This window comes from Carassius carassius, chromosome 15, assembly GCF_963082965.1.
Source record: "Carassius carassius chromosome 15, fCarCar2.1, whole genome shotgun sequence".
NCBI lineage: Eukaryota > Metazoa > Chordata > Actinopteri > Cypriniformes > Cyprinidae > Carassius > Carassius carassius.
This window is the reverse complement of record NC_081769.1, coordinates 31,772,617-31,794,037: the sequence shown is the minus strand read 5'-3', so window position 1 is coordinate 31,794,037 and position 21,421 is coordinate 31,772,617. Positions and strand designations below refer to the sequence as shown.

Sequence of the window (21,421 nt, the reverse complement as noted above, 5' to 3'; positions counted from 1 at the left end):
CCACGTGCCGACGGTCCCCCAGACCTGACAGATGCAGACAGGAACGCTAACAGTACACAAGTGTCAAAACTATTTCTTCACACCCCTCTAGATCCATGTAGACGCTGCCTTCATCTGTAACCAAAACAATCACTGAAAGAACCAGATCTGGGCTTGCACAGGCAAATACCACTCACATTCTCTACAGAAAATGCACACATTATAGAGGCAACCACATTTAGAGTAACTTAAAGCTAAGAATTATGATCAATGGCAAACTGGTGAAAGTTCATGAATGCATTTTAAATCAACAATCTATCAAACTAGCTCTTCGTTTAAATCTTCCAAAAATCTAATCGGATCGATTCACTGCAAAATCTTTCCGACATAATTATTATTTGTTTAAGAACCCAAGAGCCAACACAGATGATCTGGTATGTTTCTTTTTTATTATTATTATTATTTTTTAACAGAAGTGCTTTGAAGGGAATGCATTTGTAAGCATACACTACAAATGTATTTGTTTGCTTGTTTACTCATTTATTGAAAAAAAAATACTCTTATTCAGAAAGGTTGTTTTAAATTGTTCAAAAGTAAAATCATTTATAATATAAAATGTTACTATAGGTTTTTATTTCAAATAAATGCTGTTTTGTTAAACTTTCTATTAATCAAAGAATCCTGGAAAAAAATGCATCACAGTTTTCACAAACAACAACAAGACAACATTCATAAGAAATGTTTCTTGAGCAAATCAGCATATTAGAATGATTTCTGAAGGATCATGTGACACTAAAGATTGGAGTAATTCAGCTTTGCATCACAGGAATAAATTGCATTTAAAAATATATTTAAAACGACCATGTTTTTTTGAAATTGCAATAATATTCAACAAATTTATAATTTTTTACAGCTTTTTTGCAAGAAATAAAAGCAGCCTTTGAGAGTAGGAGAGCCTGAATGAAACTGTAAATCAGAGAAAAGAGTAACTAGAAACAATTTTGCACTATTGAAAATTCAAAAATAGAAAATCATTTAAAATTGGCTGATATTTCTTGGTTTTCCATGACTGGATCTTTAATCACTAGGCCACAGCACATCTTTTTGGGTGTATCTGTATCCGAGCCTCATGTGCGCACAGCTGCAGCAGCTGTCTCATCGCTGACAAGCCCACTGTCATTACATTACTAATGGCTGGAGAAATTGCAGTCTTGGTGGCAGACAAACCACTGTAGGGGGTATTTATAGAGCGGGGGACCAGGAGGAGGACAACAGCAGCCCCTTTTTCAACTGCTGCACAAGCAGCGCTGCGTTTCCTCAGGGGTGTGCGTATCGTTCAGCTCATTCATGTATGCCAAAAAATTTGTTTTTCTGTGATTATTCTCATAACTGTGTTTGTTTTTGGAACAATGCTGTTGCAGACTTTTTATAAAACCAATGCGATGATAAAAAAGCCCATTTTTTGACATGTTGATGATATGAGGAATTTGGTCTCATATGGATCTGTTGTGTTCCTCGTGAAACCAGAGCTTGGAGACTTTCATTCTGTTCCTGCTCATCAAACCGCGAAACACGGCTATTCTCTGGGCAGTTTTCCCAGGAGTTTGAATTTACAATTTGTGATGGTGAATTATTCAAACATAAGCAAAAACAAAAACTGTTGCGACTCATTATCATGACCCATGGATACAGACCTGCTTTATTCATGGTTGCATCATCGCAACTCATCAAATCTGAGTCACAATGTATCCAAAAAGACTTTATTTCACGTCAGGCTACATAAAATCATGCGAACTAAGTGTGTGCCTGCAGAATTTCTCGGAAAGCTCATGGACATGGACTTGTTTGTTTGGTTATTAAACATTTCAGCCATTTCAGCCAAGCCATTTACAATTTAATTTTCCACAAATTCACTGCAAAATGGTTTTCTTAATATTTTCTTGCCTTGTTTTGTAGTATAAATATCTAAACATTCTTAAAATCAAGACATTCATGGGAGAATCAAAAATACTTATGTTCTCTGAAAATGTATCAAAATAAAATGAGTTTATAATTAAACACGTAACAACACAGATTATCTGCCAAAGGAGTTAGAAAATATTATAAAAATTAAACATAATAAGCTTCTCAAACAGGAAAAAAATCGGTCTTGTCTGATCCCATTTGCAGATTTGTTTTTCTTTTTTCTTTTTTTTCGATGTCCGAAGTCTTTTCGCTTCAAATAAATGTATCTAAATATAAACATAAAACAGTTTCAATATTTATACTGGAATACAAGACAAAACAGCACTGAGGAGGAAAATCATTAAAAAAAAAAAAAAGGTTTTAAATATTTTTAAATATTACACTTTATAATTAACTTTTGTTTTGATTGATATAAAGTCTTGTTTTCTGAAAGTCATTCTGCTTCTCATGTTTCTAAATGTAAACATATAAGAACGTTTAGAAACTAAAACAAGACAAAAATATTGAAGAACATCATTTTTTGCAGTGTATGGACCAGAATAATAGATTTCAGCCAAACAAAGCTTTTCTGTGGCACCTGAACACTCTGAATACAGTCTGTTTTATTAAAAACAGCTATGTTAATATTCTCTTTGTGTTTCAGTGAAAACAAATAACCACAAATAGGTCTGGAAACACGAGAGTTAAATAAGTAGTGTTTTTTTCTTCATTTTAGGAGGACCTCTTCCTTTAAAGAAATACACTCACCGTCTCGTAAGAGGTGACCACTTTCTTCAGGACTTCAGGCAGCAGGCCCTGGGCCTCCATGGTGGGATACTGATCTCTGAGGTTAAACAGCAGAAGCGGGCTGCTGTCCGACCCGATGAGGCGCGGGGAGAGCGCTAGTATACACTGCTTCAGGTTGGCCACCGCAGACAGACCGCAGAGCTCTTTAAACGGCACAATGGCATTCTGTGGAGGACATGTATGTCAAAGAGTGAGTGTGCTTTGCAGGACAGAACAAGTTGTTTTGTTAATGATAATATCTACACCAAATGTAGGGCTGCATGATTAATCAAAACGAAACCAAAATTGCAATATGGCTTCAATTTAATAAATATCTATATGCGCTGTGTGCTTCAAGTGAAGCATGGCGCTGTGTTCTTTTACACGCGAGATTCTCATTTTCTGAGGGTTTTTGCGAGCGATTACAAGACCGTCCTTTCTGTATCTGCTCTTTGGGTCACTTTAATGTGCAATTTGGGAACGTAACATGCAACAACCATCTTCTTATATTTGAAATGAGAAGCGTTTATCAACAAAACAGAAACCCTGTGGTTTTCCACCCAAAGTTTTCTATGGTTTGACATTTGAAAAATGGAGAAATCAAGATTTTACAGTAGTAATTAAAAAAAAAAAATACATTATTGTTATTACATGTGGTGTTCCATCAAGAATAATTTTCAAAGGTCTGACGTTTTACAAATTTTACAGTAGTAATAATTATTTTTCTTCACTTTTTCAGTAAAATATGAGACAAAAGTAATATTTTTTTATTTTATTTTATTAAACTGTGCAGCAATTAAAGGAAGCATAATGTAGCAAACCTGGATGCATTTTTTTCAATCAAATTTAAATTTATTAAATAAAAGTCACAACCTTTTCCCCAAATATTACATCCCGTACCAAACATATTTTAAAATGCTATGCCAAAGTACAATACTGACTGGCTACTATTATGTTCTGAATGGAATATTAACATACTGCATGTGTGCATCTGTGCATAGAATTTGCTAAAATGCAATTTTATATAATTAAATTAAATTATTTAACTTAAATGAGCTTATCAGTTTGCATGAGTAATTCAGCAAATGCTTTCTAGTTATAATATCAAAATACACAAATACACAAATATTTTGCAGATTTTAACTCTTGCAGGCTAATCAATTAATAATTCAAGAAAAAAAAAATCAAGGCTGACAAGATCATTTACAGTACATTGGGAATGTTGAGTCTATTGCATCATGGGATAATGTACTGTATGCATACTGCATGCTACACCTAATATACTGTGTATGCATTTACATAACACGCAGCGGAAATAGCAAGAGCACTATAGTAGCATACTATTCTGATCATAACCGGTGACCTAATTGTGGGTGGTGACGAGAAAACAAAAACCAAGACAATGGTAGCAATGTGCCGACTTCCCCATAGTGAACGTCCATGAACAAGAAATGCGATAGGAAGTGGTTTTTGTAAAGCCTGTTTTCTACAAAAGCACTCCTCTGAATGTGGGAGGAAGACGTCATTTTTCGTCAAGTTTAAAAGACAGGCAACAGCAATATTTAACAGACACAAATTTAGCCACTCTTACGACTGAACGCAGCAGAAGCATCACAGCCTGGAATTGTTTTTACAGGGAGAATGCAAATGTAAACAGAATTATTAAAATAACCTTAATGCATGTTATGAACAGAATAGCTTATGCTGAAATAAACAAAACACCAAAGCCAGAGACCACATATACTGCTCCGTTCTCTGATTTTAAGCCTTTAAATGTAAGATAACTGAAACATTAGGGATATGAGTTATATTTATACATTCATGATATATTTGCTGGCAATATACTATAAAACTAAACATTGTGCATTTAAAAAGAAAAAATGAAATGCTTTCTCTTAATCAATTCAGAATGTTCATTTAAATGAGCCAATACATAATTTACCATTGTTTATAAACATTTTACTAGCCGTAAGTTATTTATTGTGAAAAATATTGAGAAATCATTTCTTTAAGCTTTCCAGCCCCACAAAGAATTAATATAAAGAAGCTGCACTGAAATATTCTTTTGATCATCACTGATCCTGAAGTTTGAATCAAGGTCGTTCTGACAAGATTGCTGTTTATTCTGAAGGCAACCACCCAAAAACCAATGAACGAAAAACAAACTGAAACACCATCTGCGGTTTAATCTTATTAAGAAGAAAAAAACTGTTTCCCGACTTCAAAATCTTCTCAGTGCATTCTTGTTATAGTAATGCCAACCCCTTTTATCCATGAGACACCCTCATCTCTTCCTAAGGGATACAATCGACACATGCCTCAGGACATACTAACCCTGTGTTACATAACACTTTCCACATCAAATATTAAAAGGAATTTGGCTGATCTCCTACCTGTAGCCTATATATGAGAATATTTTCAGTTCTCATGGCTAAAAAAGGGTCTGCAGTCGATCTTCGAGGTGTTTTTTTGTGCCAGCCCAACAAGTTGTGCAACGTCAAGTAATTGCAGCTGATTAAAATCAGCATTTTTGTTTATCAGTGCCAGAGAGATTTCAGTTCAAATGCTCCTGGTCTTTTGAAGAGAAATGTCCTGTAAGCTGTGCTTCCTTCTCAGGGTCAGCTTTCTGAAGTTTAATTTGAGGAAACTTTCTCATGCTACTTAAAGAAGGTATTTGCCACACTGAAATACAGTCGGGCAAGCTGCAAACTAAACATTTGCTGCTGAGTTGAGACATTTACTTTGCAGATACTGAATGGGGTGAATCTTACAAAACATGTCCAATTCGTATATCACCTAAAAATAAAGCATTATATTTTCCCTAATAACCAAACAAATAAGACTATGGAAATCTCTGAACATATGACCGATACTATGTTTAAGAATATAACTATAAATAAAATGTTCTGATATTCAAAGTTTTTTTGTTTGTTTGTTTGTTTGTTTGTTTTACAATGACGGTAATAAATATCAACTTTTACAATTTAATTAAATATCAATTAGGAATGATTGTACAGTATTCACCTTAATTTTTGCATTCAACCAGAGCCTTTATCATGTCACAACTTTTTGTTTCTCAATGAGGTATGCGTTATTTCACCTGCATGTTCTCTCTGAGATCAGTGGCCTCCCGAAGTGGCAGTGCAGCAGATTTAAAGACTTCATCTACAGCCTTGATGAGAAGTATCCTCATAGTGGCGTACTCCCGACCCCTTTTACCCTTGCGGACCGAAAGCCCCCTTTTGTGAGGTTTACCACCACCACGACGGTTAGTAATGGCCACATGCACAAAGACCCAGGCATGTGGAAGGACTTCACCCGTCAGCGACTGGAGGGGAATGTGGCGGAAACCTGGTTGAATGCATTCAAACGGAATTGTGTACTGACCGATAAACTCGTCCCCAATGTAGTCGTCATCCAGAACAACAAAGCGCACCATTGCCAGTTCCGGAAGGTTGATCTGAAACTCAAAACTCTCGTCAAAGATGGGGTTGTCGCCATTCTGATGGACCGTTTTAGTCCTTTGTTCTGCACAATCTGCAGGAATGCCATGAATTTCAATGTAAACGTAGGGATCTACCACATCGCCTTTGGCGCCTGAGCCCTTGGGTTTGGGGAAATTTTGTCCGCTAATTATCTTTATGTGAAGAAGCTGTGGAGACACTCCTGGAACAGAGTCTTTAGTATTAGCACTGAAATAAGACACTTGCTCCCTCATGATCGCTGGGCGTAGAACATACCCACAGTTCCCGTTTTGTCTAAACCAGCCGATGTTGAGGTCCATCATGAGACCAGGTGTTTGATAGTTCATTGCTACTATTTGACAGCCACATTTCCAATAGTCCTGCGGGTTCATGTTGCTGGAATCAATTCGCATTGGACTTGGGTAAACTCTCGCTAGAAACTTCTTGTTGTAGTTAACAAACTCACCAGGGTGGTCAGTGGCACACCGATTGGCAAAGACCTCATTGAAGGAGCAGAGCTCCCAGTGCTTCTGGTTCTGGAAAGCCGTCTGGAAATCCTTAAACCTAACAGACTTGCATAAGGTTACAAAGTCTGAGAGATCCTTAGAAAGCTGGAACTTTTTGGGTTGAACAACCGTCTGCTGCTCACCACCTTCGTTGTTCGTCGTTTGAGACATTTCTGCACCCTCATCCTCATCCGTCACCTCACCTTCAGAGCCGGTGCAGTTGCTCGCAAGTTTCTTTCCTTTCAGAAGAATCTTGCCCTTTAGTTCTGAAGGGGATGGAAGGTAGTTGTCCTCAAGGTTTGGAGGATCCATGTGAATTTTGTCTCCGAGTATTTTCTTCAGGTGCTGAAACATTACCTTCTGTTGATTCAAGGAACAGTGATTCTCCAAGCACAGGATCAGAGGAAATTCCGAGGCTACGAAAGCGTACTTGTTGATGACGTCAATGGCGCTGCGGAAGACAATATGCGAGGTCATCGTGTGGCCCATGTTGATGACTGGTTCATTATCGGGCCCATCCCACACATCAAGTTCCACACTCCTGCAGCCCATCTTTAGGGCACGGATGTAACCTGTAATGTCTGACGGACCCCTGAACTGGTCCTCAATCAGGTAGGTATTGTGGGAAGAGTTTATGTAATAGTGAGATAGGGGTTGGTTCATGTCTTGGCATACTATTTTTTGTTCAGGATCAAAGATGTGGCAGTCTGCTGACATGAGGTAATTGGTAAACCCATCCAGGGAGAGCCATCCCTTGAGTTGCCCCTCTTTCGAGGGTTCATACTTCTGAATAATTTCTACACTGATGTCTTCGCTCACCTTGGCCATGCCCTGCTCTGCCTCCAAAAAGATCATCAGGTCCTTGGTGTCAAGAAATTCCTTGTTGCTTGAGAACTGGACCAATAAAAAATAGATTTCTGGTCTTGTGCAAAGGTCGTGAAAGACTTCAATGAACTCCTCCTTGATCACATCAGAACTGATTTTATCTTTCGCTTTGTGCAACTCTTTGAACTTAAGCTCTATCTTGACATTTTTCAGTCCAGGATTTAACTTCTTGATCAGCTGTACAGCTGAACAAAGACTAATGCATTTTCCGCCAATGACATCCGCTTCATTGAAGAGGTCGCCCACCCAGGACGCACGCATGTTGTCCTGACTGCTCTGAATCATGTTAAGTGTATGTTTTCCGTAAGATATTAAGTACCTGAGTCCAGTCACCCATATATTTGCTACATCGGCTGAATTTGCCACTAAATCAAGCGATTCATAATTCTCCCCATAGATTATAGAGAATGCACAATCCTCGGAAATCTGATCTGAAATTCCATTGGTCCTAAAGGTGTCCGTGTTTTTACCGGTTCGCACCTCTTTAATCGATTTTACATCAATCTTGGCCTTGTCCGACTCCTTTTTGGATGGTTCCCATCTCAAAGACTGCATGTCTGCATCTAGGAGGAAATATCGGTGGTAGACTCTGGAATTGGAGCGTACTTTCCTCAGTTCAGACCCGTCCACCATAGAATTAATACAGTCACTTGCACTGCTGATCTTCTTCTCTGTTGGCATGCTACTGAACGACACTGTCTTTTTCCTTTCCTTGCAACGCCTGGAACCATCCTGGAAAATAAAGCAATTCATCATCAGTATTGAACTGCTGGATAACTACACTATAATATGATAAACACATATATGGATATACATAGGCATAACATTTTGACTTTCCCCAATTTTTTCCCCCACATTTACAGAAAACAAGCTAAGTTATCAGAAACAAACTGTATAAAGTTTTATTATTTTATAATTTTTCATGAGCTTACTTAAATGCATATAAAAGTATTTAATAAATATTGATAAATTATACCTTGTTTTAATAAAAACATGGATATAGATGTACATAAATGCAAATTTGCATATTTATTAAGCAGATCCAGTGTTTCCCCTAGGTTTATGACTTTTTGGGGGGGCTTTTTTGTTTTTTAATGTTTTCATTTTAATTTTTCTGGACTCCTTTTAAATTACCTTCATCACCTTTAAATTACCTGCATCTTTATTAAATAAAATTGTATTAATCAAAAGGCATGTCCAATGAATTAAAATCATGAAATTTAAACCATTTAACATTAGTTTATAAAAAGTTTAACAACAATTACATGTTTAGGGCCCTATGAAATATATATATACAATATACAATACGACAATACACACTGGAGTTTTCCTGTTGGATCATCTCTAATCACTGCTGGTGTTGTGAACGAAAAAGCATCAACGTGTCCTTTACTTTTATAACACCCTGAGCCTACAGGCAGGAAAATATTGAGCTAAACCAGGCTTAATGAAATAATAATTACAACCGTTTCATCATGAGATAGCAGTAAAGACTTTACTAAGGCCTAAGAAAAATGCAATATAAGTTTAAATGCTCTTGGCACCATTTCTTTCATATATATGCTTACAGCTATTTTTGCCTTTTTATTAAACAAGCAAACTGCATTAGGATATACAGTTAAAACACATACAGACTTTAAATTACATTCTGTACTTCCAAGTTCTTTCGGATATAATAAACTCATAGCATTGCTGTCAAATACACCACGCAAGTAGGGCTGTAGCTATCGAATATTTTAGTAATCGAGTATTCTACCAAAAATTCCATCGATTAATCGAGTAATCGGATAAAATGTGTTTTTGCTTAAAGTGCAATATTAATTATGCAAGAGAAAATAAGACTACTGGGTCTCTTTAAATTAACAACTAAGTTTCCTTTTTTAGAAAAAAAAAATATTTTTTTATTTTTTAAATCCATAGAATGCAATGCATACATCAAAATAAACATTGAATTATTACCCATGTTTCTCTGTCTGTACTTGTACTGTGAACAATGACAATAAAATTGACAGATGAATTAAGTGCATTTAAGTGCCATTCAGTTGGGGTTTTAAATAAAGCATTTTCTGAGATGCACATTAAACATTAAACACATAAACATTAATTTAATTTATCTTTTAATTATTGAAAATTAACTTAACTTTTCCTAACCCCGCCCACCTTCTGTTGCAGCGCGCTTCACTCAGCTCGCTCTGCAAATTCGGTTATCTCTGTGTATATTTTAGGCAACGAAATATGTTATAAAACACCATACTAACTATTTTCATTTTCATTAAAAAAAATTTAAAATGACAAAACTCAACCCAGTCTCTATTTGTTAAATTTCAGTTTGATCAATATTAGCCATTATAAAAGTATAAGTAAAAGGTATAAGAAGCTATACAAATAAAGCAAACAATTCAGTTAAACATACAAAGTCAGCGCTCTAGTCTAACCATACATCGGTAAAGTTAAATAGCTTATAAAGTTATGAAACTTCCCCTCAGCCAAAACGATTGCCCAGGGAAAAAATTATAGATTTACGAGACCAAAAATCGCCCATTAGATATACACAAGATGAATTATATCTCATGTTTAACCACTACAGAGACGCCAGAGTCCGCGGCATTGGCGGCAAACTTTAGAAGGTCTAGCCGAGGAAAGACTGCTTCAGGCGGGGTACATGAACACCGAGCGCCCGGTCATCGCTGGATCAACTGGATAAAATGTTCATAAATCTTTAAATAAACCACAGATTTGAGCTTTAAACAACTACATTCTCGCCTGAAAACCTCTTAAAACTACATTTCATGATACAGAAACAGTAGTATTATATATGTCAACTGTATTAAAAAATGGCGCTTCTTGTTGTCATTCTCCGTGGCGCTGCCTTGTCAGCTGTCAATCAAGCTGTCACTCAAAGTTAACTACACCCTTATTGTCATATATTTTATATCTAAATACGATCTAAACTAACGAGTTAGAAAAAAAATCAACCCGCCTCACAGTTGTCAGGCACTCGGAAGCTATCGAAAAATACAATAAAAGTCCATGGGACCAACTTGTAAAAACATGAATTTATGCTGTGAAAACGGACATTTTAACATGGGGGCTATGGACATTTGCTCCCTTTTGGGACCTTCCCCTGGCGGATTTTCGATGTATTGCAGTTTTTCGCACTTCCGGGTAGGCTTCATTTTTCAGATCAAATCAAAACACTGCTGACTCCTTGCTGTATGTGATTTCGGATGCAGCGCTTGTGTCTCCTTCCGCTTTGTGGGTGACGTAAACGCGTTGTGTCACAATAAAAAAATCATTGCGAAAGAACCTGACGTGAGATTTAAAATAAATTAAAAGAGGCTTCGAGGCAGAGGAATTTGCCTCGATCATTTTTTGTAATCGAGTTGCTCGAGGAATCGTTTCAGCCCTACACGCAAGTAACAATATCACTATTACTATATTTGTATACACTTTATGCATATCTATATTTTGTGAAAACCACTTATTTATAACGTGGAAAATTGCAATTAAATAAAAGTAATTTGAGTAAGAAAGCACACAAAAAGTGACAAATGGATTTTTTAAGCATCATGTGCAACAAGTGAACCTGTAAAACAAAACCTGCACACTTAAGATGAATAAAGCAGTGGCTGAATTCACAGGATTATCTACAAAAAGGCATTCATGCTTCACATGGTTATTTAAATCCCACACCACTTCTCTAACATGACTTATTTCCAATTGAAAAAGATAATCAATGAGGGGAGGGAAAATTATGGTTGTGTGTATTTGAAATGATGAAAACTAGGCACTGCATACCACAACAGAGTCAGATTATTTAAACATTAATTAATAAAATAGCAAAATAATATATGTTGGTCATGTCACCCATTTTTAAGCATGTGTAATGCTCAGAATATGTGAAATAATAGGTTGAGCAGAAACTGTATAGTTTGCTCCAGGGACCGTGACCCCAAGAGACACGGAGACACTGAGTTTCACATGAGTCTCTTATGTAACAGATTGCATCAGCTGTGACAGTCACATCAATTAACAGACATTCATTGATTTTAATGAGATAACTTTAAACTGGATCTACACATAAATAACTTTAAACTGGATCTACACATAAAATAACTATATAGCAAACTTCTAAGCTGTATCGGTCCATAATCGGATTGTTCACATAATGGCAAAAACATTCCAAAGCTCAGTAATTCCTATTCTCTTCTCCAGTATTCAGCACATAATTTCCTGAACATCTCTGTCCTAGTGGTGCTCAGCTCTACCTGCTCCAAAACACCAGAAGTTCAATGGATTGTTACCCGTCAGTAAACACAGGCACTCCCAATGTCCCATGGTAAGTAACCCCACGTCTCCTGAGAGGTCAAGCCAAAATCTGGCCCCATCCATCTGACCGTCTCTCAATATGATGCCGCGCAGGCGCTGGACCTCCAGCACTTACTGAGAGTAATGGCCCATGTGAATGTCAATGGCTTTGGTCCACCGGAAATTTATTCTAGCTGGGTCAAAGGAAATGTGCTTCCTGTTGGAAAGAACTGAGCTTTGGAGGTTAACCTAAATTCTGGTTGGAGGGAATAAGCCCACAGTAATCATAAACATCAATGTCATTACTTTCTAAAATCCTTTACTAAATGTAATATTTTTCAAACAAATCATTCAATATATTATTTAAAAATGCATTTGATCTCCATTTTTTCATCATACGATCTAGTGTAATTGACTTCATACTTGCACCGCTCATACTGCTAGAAAAGTAGACTTTACTAACAAGCAGTCAGCCGTTTTAGTGTATATTTAGTCTGTGTGTACGTACTTAATTATCCAGCACAAAAGTGTGTTTTCTGCTAGACTTGACCGGGTATTGTGTGAGGGGCAGGAGACCCGGAGGCCTGAAGAAACAGCGGTCAACTGTTACATAATGTACATTCTTCAAGTCTTATGAAAAACACTGAAGACATTTGAGGAATTAGTCGAAATATTATCTTACGCTTTAACCTCCTCTGCTCATGCTGAATGACTGACAAGTCCAGGAAATGACTGACTAGGAAAATAATAATTTTTTAGACGGCAACAAAAATAACATGTCACACATAACAGTGCCGTTGACCACATCTACAACCAGTAACAGCCTTTGGCAAGATCAATCGTGAGAAACAGACCACCATCTGAGGTTGGAGTCGCTTCAGGTCTCTTCAGACAGCACTCAGCTTGAGACCAAGAATATCATCTTATCCACTTTTTATAGTTTTTTCCTTGTTCGGTTAGGTCAAATCAAAGACTAAATAAGGTACACTACTGTTCAAAAGTTTGGTTTGTCATGATTTATAAATGTTTTTGAAGTCTTTTATGCTCACATAGGCTGTACATATTTGACCAAAGATGCATTAAACAGTAATATTGTGAAACGTATTCCATTTGAATAGATTTTAAAATGTAATTTATTCCTGTGATGCACAGCTGTCCGCATCATTACTGCAGTCTCGGTGTTACATGGTTCTTCAGAAATCATTCTGATATGCTGATTTGCTTCTCAAAGAAGTACTGTAGTGCTGTCAAATCTTTAATCGCGATAAATCACATCTAAAAGAAAGTTTTTGGTTTACTTTGTATATGTGTGTACACTGTGTATATTTAATATGGACATATAAATACAAACACATGCATGTATATATTTAAGAAAAATATGTTATGTTTCCATAATATATTTATATATATAATATAAATATAAGAATATAAATATATAAATGTATGTAAATATTTAAAAAATATATATACTGTATGTATGTCTATTTATATTTACATAATACATATACACACTACACATATATATTCTGTAAACAAAAATATATTTTGGATGCGATAATTGCCATCAATCGTTTGACAGCACAACAAAGAACACATATTATGATGTTTAAAAGGTTTGTGCTGCTTTATATATTTGTGGATACATTTTGTCAGAATTCTTTTAATGAATATAAAATTCAAAAGAACGTCACTTTTCCTGTGGCTCTACAGGGTTAGTCACATGACACTTGGTTGGCAATGAACTGTTTGACAGGCCTATAAAAGTCCCTTTCCAAGCAGCACTTAAAGTGAAACCAGTGTAAACAAACAGGACTAATGAAATAGTTTAGATTGGGAACATGAAGGAATCTCCCTGGCCAGCCACCGAATGTAGTCTTACCTAAACATTCAGAGGAAAAGCAGAACCGCATGACTAAATATAATCCGCCTGATCTGGGGAAAAATGCCAAAGGTCCTGTCTGGGAAGACATGCGTTGACCTTTAGGTGTGGTTGCATTCAGGGGGAGGTTTCTGTCTTCAAGGCCAAGCGTCCTTCCTGAGGATTTCCTTACGGCGAGTAAGGGACACCCTCACATCCCCGGGCTAGAAAAACAATGCTGTAAAACCTCCCTAGCATCTCAACAGCCGTTTTATTATTTCCGTTAAAAAGTCTATTTCTGGCCAGTTACATAATGAGTTCTTTTCAGGCCTGCTGGGATCAGGTCAGCCGTTTCATTGTTTTAATCAGTGTTGGGGAGTAACTAGTTACATGTAACGGCGTTACGTAATTTAATTACAAAATTATTGTAACTGTAATTAGTTACAGTTACTACGAAAAAATGAGTAATTAAATTACAGTTACTTATGAAATTTTTAACGATTACAAAGGGGATTACATTTGAATGTTTACACGCATCCACATACAGATTTAACTGATTTATTTCCCAAATTGCACTGACTATTCTGAGACATACCGCCCTAATCATTTCTGGGATGCGGAAATACAGTCTGGTTCGTAGAATCCAGTCATAAAAATGGAATGCCTAACGCGGACGGAATATGCCACATTTTGGATGACCAAATCAAAAGTAGGTCAGTACACTTGAATCAAAACATGACACGGAGTAGTGTCTGTGAATATTAAGCCACAAAAATGCAATATATGACTTGCACATTCTGCGTGTCTGTGGAAATCAGGCGCGGACTGGACACCGGGAGAACCGGGACAATTCCCGGTGGCCTGGCAGCCGATTTTGCCCCACTATTTAATATCATTATTGTATAATTGCCTGCCGAATGTTCTAAAGCGATCATTTGCGAATCCGCCATTTGATAATTAAATCTCTAATAAGTCATGAATTGTTAGTCATGACTCGCGCGCTCTCCGCGCCTCCGCCAAACGGTTTGGATCAGACTCAGAGTAATCAATGCGAGAGAGAGAGAGCAGAGCAGAACTCCTGTTCAGGGTTTCAGGTCAGTTTCATCTGTAAAGATGCTTTTTCGTCTTTGTTTTTTTTATTTATTTACTTTTATATAGGCTAATATATAATTTTTATTTATTAAATTATAATAAATAAAATTTTATTATAATTTATAATAAATTATAATTATTAATAATTATAATTTTACTTTTATATAGGCTAATAAAATCATGGTTAATTTTTGTAAGGGAAAAATATGACTCGTGTACAGTATTAGGATTTTTCTATAAAGATATTGTAGTATTGTAGAGTATTGTATTGTAAAGTATAGTTTTGTTCAATCTTGAGTATTAAAGTCATGAGAGAGATGGATAACGGCGCAAAATAAAGAGACTGAAGAGAAAAATGGAAGTGAAGGTGCAGTTCAGGAGAGAACTTTTAATTATTTTGCATGTCCCCAAATTAAAGATTTAAAATAGATAAAAATCGTTAGATAAACGATTATAGACGAAATAGATAAAATAAAAAATAGTTTGGTCCATGAATTTGTTTGTATGAGTTTGAATTTTCCAGTCTGAATTTTTTTCCATGGTTTTTATTTCCAAAGACATGGTTTCATTTATTACACATAGGCCTACTGAAGCTCGCAGTGTTTTCAACCCCTGCCGTCTCAATATAGGAGTACACGAGCACATAAACACAATTTCTAGAACTGCTCTGTGTCACTTCATGTGCATTTTACTTATTTTGAGAAAACTATCATCATATACAAAGAGACAGCAAAAACACCAATGTTCATGAGTTTATTACACAGAATACGTCACATGCTTATTAGATAACTGTATTTAAGTTGATGTATATGCTTTTATTTATTATTCTTTAATTTTCACAAATTTAGAAAAGTAATCAAAAAGTACTCAAAAGTAATTAGTTACATTACTTTAATAAAGTAATTGAAAAAGTTACACTACTATTACATTTTAAACAGGGTAACTTGTAATCTGTAACCTATTACATTTCCAAAGTAACCTTCCCAACACTGGTTTTAATACACACACAATTTGATTACGGTTCACATGAAAGCCAACATTCCATGTCCAACAACATTATTATGATAAAAATGTAGTCAAGCAGACTTGGGAGTCCTATTATTTCAATTATGTTACATTTAACTACTTTAAATTCATGTGAATTTAATATTTTGTGAATTTAATAATTCATATGAATTTAATAGTATCATATTAAACACAACCTTAATATTATTTTTCAAACTTATGCTTGATTTTGGGCTAATTTGACTTTATTGTGTTTATTTTATATTACAGTTTATCTATTTGCATCTTTAGATTTCAATTAAAATACATGTAAAGGCTGTTTTCTCAAAATTAGTTTTTGCACTTAGATACAACAAAGTTTATAGTTTTATCTATCTATATCTGAAGGTTTTTACATAGGAGTTTGTTCATGTATCACTAAGCTGATTTATTTCACATTTCATTAAAAAATATATATGTTGTCTGTATTTTCTGATTAAGATTTTAATGAATGAATTCTTAAAAAAAAAAGAAATCCTAAAACAAGAATTTTGAACCTGGTTTTATCCAGTATTCAGATTTCTGTTCTGTTAATGCATGCAAATCAATGTAATATTTAATTAGATAATCCAAACATGTCATCAGAAATCTTGTATAAAACAATTGTCTTAAATGTACTGTGGTTAATAAACTAAGAAAAGTATAGTATTAATTAATCAAAATGTACCCTATTCACCTGTCATTTCTGTCATCAACCATGGAATACAGTATTAATATTTAAAACAGCATCAAACAAAGAAGCTGAACTAGTTACTTTAAAGAAAAAAACTAAACAAAAAAACAACTCCGAGGGATTTTGCCCAGTGCAATCATTAATTAAATTAAGCGTTTCAAATCACATTACAAGTACAGAAATGATTCATAAGCAGCCGGTTGTCGCTCTATTTGCTGCCAGCTCCTCAGTTGCCTGAAACACACGCGACAAAGTTTTGGAGAGATAAAAGCACACACACATGTTAACTGAGGGATTAAAGAGAACGAGGGACAAAGTTTAGGATTTCCAGTGTATTTTTGCCTAAATTTCCTCTGTGTTTGTCTGATAAGGGACCATTCCACGTTCCCACCTGATTAGAAGTCCCTAATGGATTGAAAGCCGTTTTTTTCTGTTTGACTGCACCGTCGTGAACTGTACGTCCCACACAGATATCCACCGGGGAGACGCTATTTATCCGCTAGTCTTCAATATGTCACTTTTTGTGATTACACTGCTGTACAGACTAGTGCTTTACTGAGAAAAGGGGCTGACATCTGCTGGATTCTAATGCACTCCACACATTAATCACAATTACATGACAACATCCGGGTAATATCGTTTAAAAAGCATCTCCAGCTAAGTAAAAAGTACAAAAAACCCTGAAAAGTATTTGGACACCAAAGCCACAATTAAACACACATTAAATAACAGCATAGAAAAAGAACAAAGCAGCATGAGCAAACAAATGCTGCACAAGCTTTTCTCAAAACCAACTTCACTTTTTTGCAACCGTTATGCAAAACTCGTCAGTGCGGTGTAAACTGTAAAACATCTACAGCTCTGTACCGAAACCAAGTGAGCTGCCTAAGTAGACAGCATTTTAATGTATTGGATATTTGGCATTTTTAATTATTGATATCACTGACGAGTTTTTCTCTTTAGTTGATGTGTCGGCTTTTCTGTTTAGCTTTTATTTTGAGAGCACATGTGACTTTTATTTCGACATTGCTGAAAATGCATCTTTAATAGTTTACTGAAACCCATGTGTTTTTCACGGCTGATGCTGATGATTATTGATCAAGCAGAGTAATAACTGATATTTGGAAAAATATATATGTCTGGTGTAAAAATTAAAATGAATGTCAAAAATAAGAGGGCTTTAAGGTTTTTTTTTTTTTTTTTTTTTTTTTTAAGATTTTAAACAATTGTATCTGCAAATCGGTTTTGAAAATTACCAATACAGTTAACCATAAAAATGCTTAAATAAAAATTAGTACCAATGCACATAAACTTCCCAGAATACTTAGTGCCTGGTTTGTCATAGTGTTTACTTCCTTTTTTATTATATTTCTATTTATTTGTGAAACATACATTGTCATCTAAAGTATAAATAGGCCTATGTCTATTTTACACATTTATCAAATGATTTCAAATGTCTTGAATATTAATTCAAATAAATACAATTATATTGGCTTTATATCGGCAACCCTGCTTTCAAAGATGTCGGCATTGGCATCGGCTGTCAAAAAAAAAAACAATATCGGTCAGCCACTAGAAATGAACATGAATGAACATCAGAAAGTATTTTATTCTGACCGCGGAACATGCCATTTGAACACATCTTTGGTCAGATTGCCTGTCAATCAAGCTCTTTGCGAACTGATAGTCAATTGTTATGCTTCTGTGTGCATGCATGACCAAAAATAAAAACACGCTGGGTAAACCGCTCATTTGCATACCAACATGGTTGACAGTTGTTATCAGCATCAGCCATCACAAAAATCAATATCAGTCAACCACGTTTCAAGCATCACTTTTGAGGGGATTTTTGATTGAACTTCTCAACAGTGATCTCAAATTAACTAAATCTGAGGACACAAACTTTCCAAAGTTGTGCCTTCTCAGCTGAAAGGATGTTCAGCTGGTCACTACGGGATGCATCCAGTGAATCATGATCAAGTTTTAACCTCCTACGCACACCGCAAAGCAGCAGGGCTCTTCTCAAGACGCTCATAAAACATGTGAAGTGTTCCTCTCAGCTCAATAATGGTGGCATGGATTGCTAATTAAGTCCTGCATTACAGACTAAAGAATTGTCAGGGTGGCTATTGCACCTCAATCACGGCTGTGCCTTTTCGAACACGAGTGTGTTACCTGTGAAGAAAGTGTCCAATTAAAGTGTTCCCTGATGAATATGAAAATCAAATCCGAATGCACCATGCTGGGTGGCTATTCTTTACCCTCTGAACTGACGCAGGCTTTTACAACGTGGATTTCTCACCAGCTGAATAAGAATACATGTCTATTTAATCATGGTAAAGACATGTGTTGGGGTGACTGACAAAACCTATCAAGAACGTGTCATTTTCCACCTAAAAAGCAAAAGGATGTGTATATGTATTGCATTAAAAAATACGTTTTTTCTAAGGACTGTTAGTATTTGTGCATTGTGCTAATATTTTTTTCTGCAAGGATGCATTAAATTGATCAAAAGTGACAGTAAAGACATTAAAAATTTTCCAAAAGATTTTTTCTCAAATAAATGTTCTTTTGAATTTTATATTTATAAAAGAATCCTAAAACAAAAAAAAAAGTAAAAAGTAAGATTTAAATGTAAATAATGTAATATTAATGCAATGTTTTCTGTACCGTCTTAAATTCAAGCTGATATACATAATAAAACATTGTATTTTTCATATAAAACATTAAATATTCTAATAGGAAATCATTAAGGGTAATGGGGGAAAAAATGTATGCAGTCTATGCATTTGCATACAATCTTTAAAAAGAAAATACTAGCAAGTACTTTCTTATAAAAATTAAAAACTACTTTTAAAGGCTGATTAAAGCAAACGGGGGAAAAATCTGGACATTTATTTCCAGCACATATATAAATATTTCATTTAAGTGTCACTACGCGAGGAAAGTGGCCACACTATCTGTGCATTTACAAAAATGTGTCAAATGTATAAATAGCAGTTCAAGCTACTGATTTATTCACATACTGCAAGAGGCATTAGCTGAGAGCATTGAATGTGTGACCTCAGTTTACACAGCACCTAGTTAAGATCTCTGCTCTAGTGACTGATGAGCATGTAAATTAAGCATTCGGTGAACGCCAAATTGAACCCGACCGCTATCTGTCTCTGCAATGCCGTTTAGGCCTGGTTTCTATCTAATCCATATCAAGTGGCTTTTATATAAAGAGTGAGACTGAATGACGCCACATCCAATGAATAGACCATGAACAACGTGGCAGAGCTTGCATCATTCACTCGTTTAACACACAAGTGTTTAGCACAAAGTGCACATTGACCTTTTTAACGTGCACCACACCTAATAACGGATACAGTGACACTTTTACCAACAAACCACTGCTAGCTTGTGCTACACAGAGGTGGATGGAATGACCAAATATATACTATAATATAAATTAATATGTTTGGGGTCAGTAGTACTTTTTTTAAATTAACACTTTTATTCAGCAAGGATGCATTAAATTGATGAAGCTTGACACTATAGAGATTTATAATGTTACAAAAATGTCTATTTCAAATAAATGCTGTTCTTTTGAGCTCTCCACAATTATATTAAGCAGCGCAATGGTTTTCAGCATTGATAATCAGAAAAGTTTCTTAAGCAGCAAATCAGCATATGAGAATGATTTCTGAAGACTGGATGTATGATGTTGAAAATTCAGCTTTTATCACAGGAATAAATTACATATTAACATGCGGTCAAATAGAAAATGGTTATTTTAATTTGTAAAAATAGTTCACAATATGAAGTTTTACTGTATTTTTAACAGTTGGCTGAGCTGAAAATCCTTTATCTAAAAAGGCGTGTACATTTCTCATCATACGGATTACTATATAATGATCTGAACTCATGCACATCAGTTTTTGAGTGAAAAAAATCAATATTTGTGGATAATTTTGCCAATATTCACTCAAAAATGGAGGAGTATATACTCAGATCAATGAGGTCTACAATCAATCAGTTCCAAAAAAGACCTGTGCTAATGGAAAGAAAACAAATCGATGAAAAGATTCAGTCTAATGTTTTGTAACAACATAGATTAACAGGAAATGTATAATCAATTTTTTGAAAATTCCAAAACAAAGCACAAAAATTATGAAATTTCTGGACACTGTTCTACTATGTGTGAGAAAAGTTTTAGTAAGTTTTAGTCCAATGCGATAACATTCCATTTCCATTTAGCAGACGCTTTTATCCAAAGCGACTTACAAATGAGGACAACAGAAGCAATCAAAATCAGCAAAAGAGCAATGATATGCACATGCTATAACAAGTCTCAGTTAGCTTAACACAGTAAATGTAGCAAAGTTTTTTTTATTACTATATAATAAATAAAAAGGAAACAGATAGAGTAGAAAAAAATAGAGAAAAATAGTGTTAGAGGCCTTTTTTGCTTTTGTTAATTGTATAAAAAATAATAAGAAAAGGAATAGACAAAAAATAGAGAAGCTAGTGTTGTTGTTTTTTTTTTTTTTTAAGAAAACAAGCAGTTAGTAAATAATTTGTGCCTCTTTGGGATGGAACAATAAAGCAACGTTAACTTGCAGAACGCAAGCTTCTAGAGGGTACATAAGTCTGAAGTAATGAATTTAGGTAAGAGGTGCAGAGCCAGTGGTAGTTTTGTAGGCAAACATCAATGCCTTGAATTTTATGTGAGCAGCTATTGGTAGCCAGTGCAAATTGATAAACAGAGGTGTGACATGCATTCTTTTCGGCTCATTAAAAAATAACAAAATTAATTTAAAAAAAATTGCATTCTGGATTAATTGTAAAGGTTTGACAGAACTGGATGAAAGCCTTGCAAAGAGAGCATTGCAACAGT

At 35.3% G+C, this 21,421-nt stretch overlaps 1 protein-coding gene across 1 annotated transcript in view; it reads right to left on the bottom strand.

The window, feature by feature from the left end:
• The window catches only part of LOC132158902 (inactive phospholipase C-like protein 2), a 45,213-nt gene that overhangs the window by 17,151 nt on the left and 6,641 nt on the right, over window positions 1-21,421 (bottom strand). Inside the window, exons 2-3 of the mRNA XM_059568518.1 lie at window positions 5,810-8,296; window positions 2,692-2,895 (exon numbers count right to left, since the gene is read on the bottom strand). Of these exons, the coding sequence (XP_059424501.1) occupies window positions 2,692-2,895; window positions 5,810-8,296 (2,691 nt within the window). The remainder of the gene's footprint in view (window positions 1-2,691; window positions 2,896-5,809; window positions 8,297-21,421) is intronic.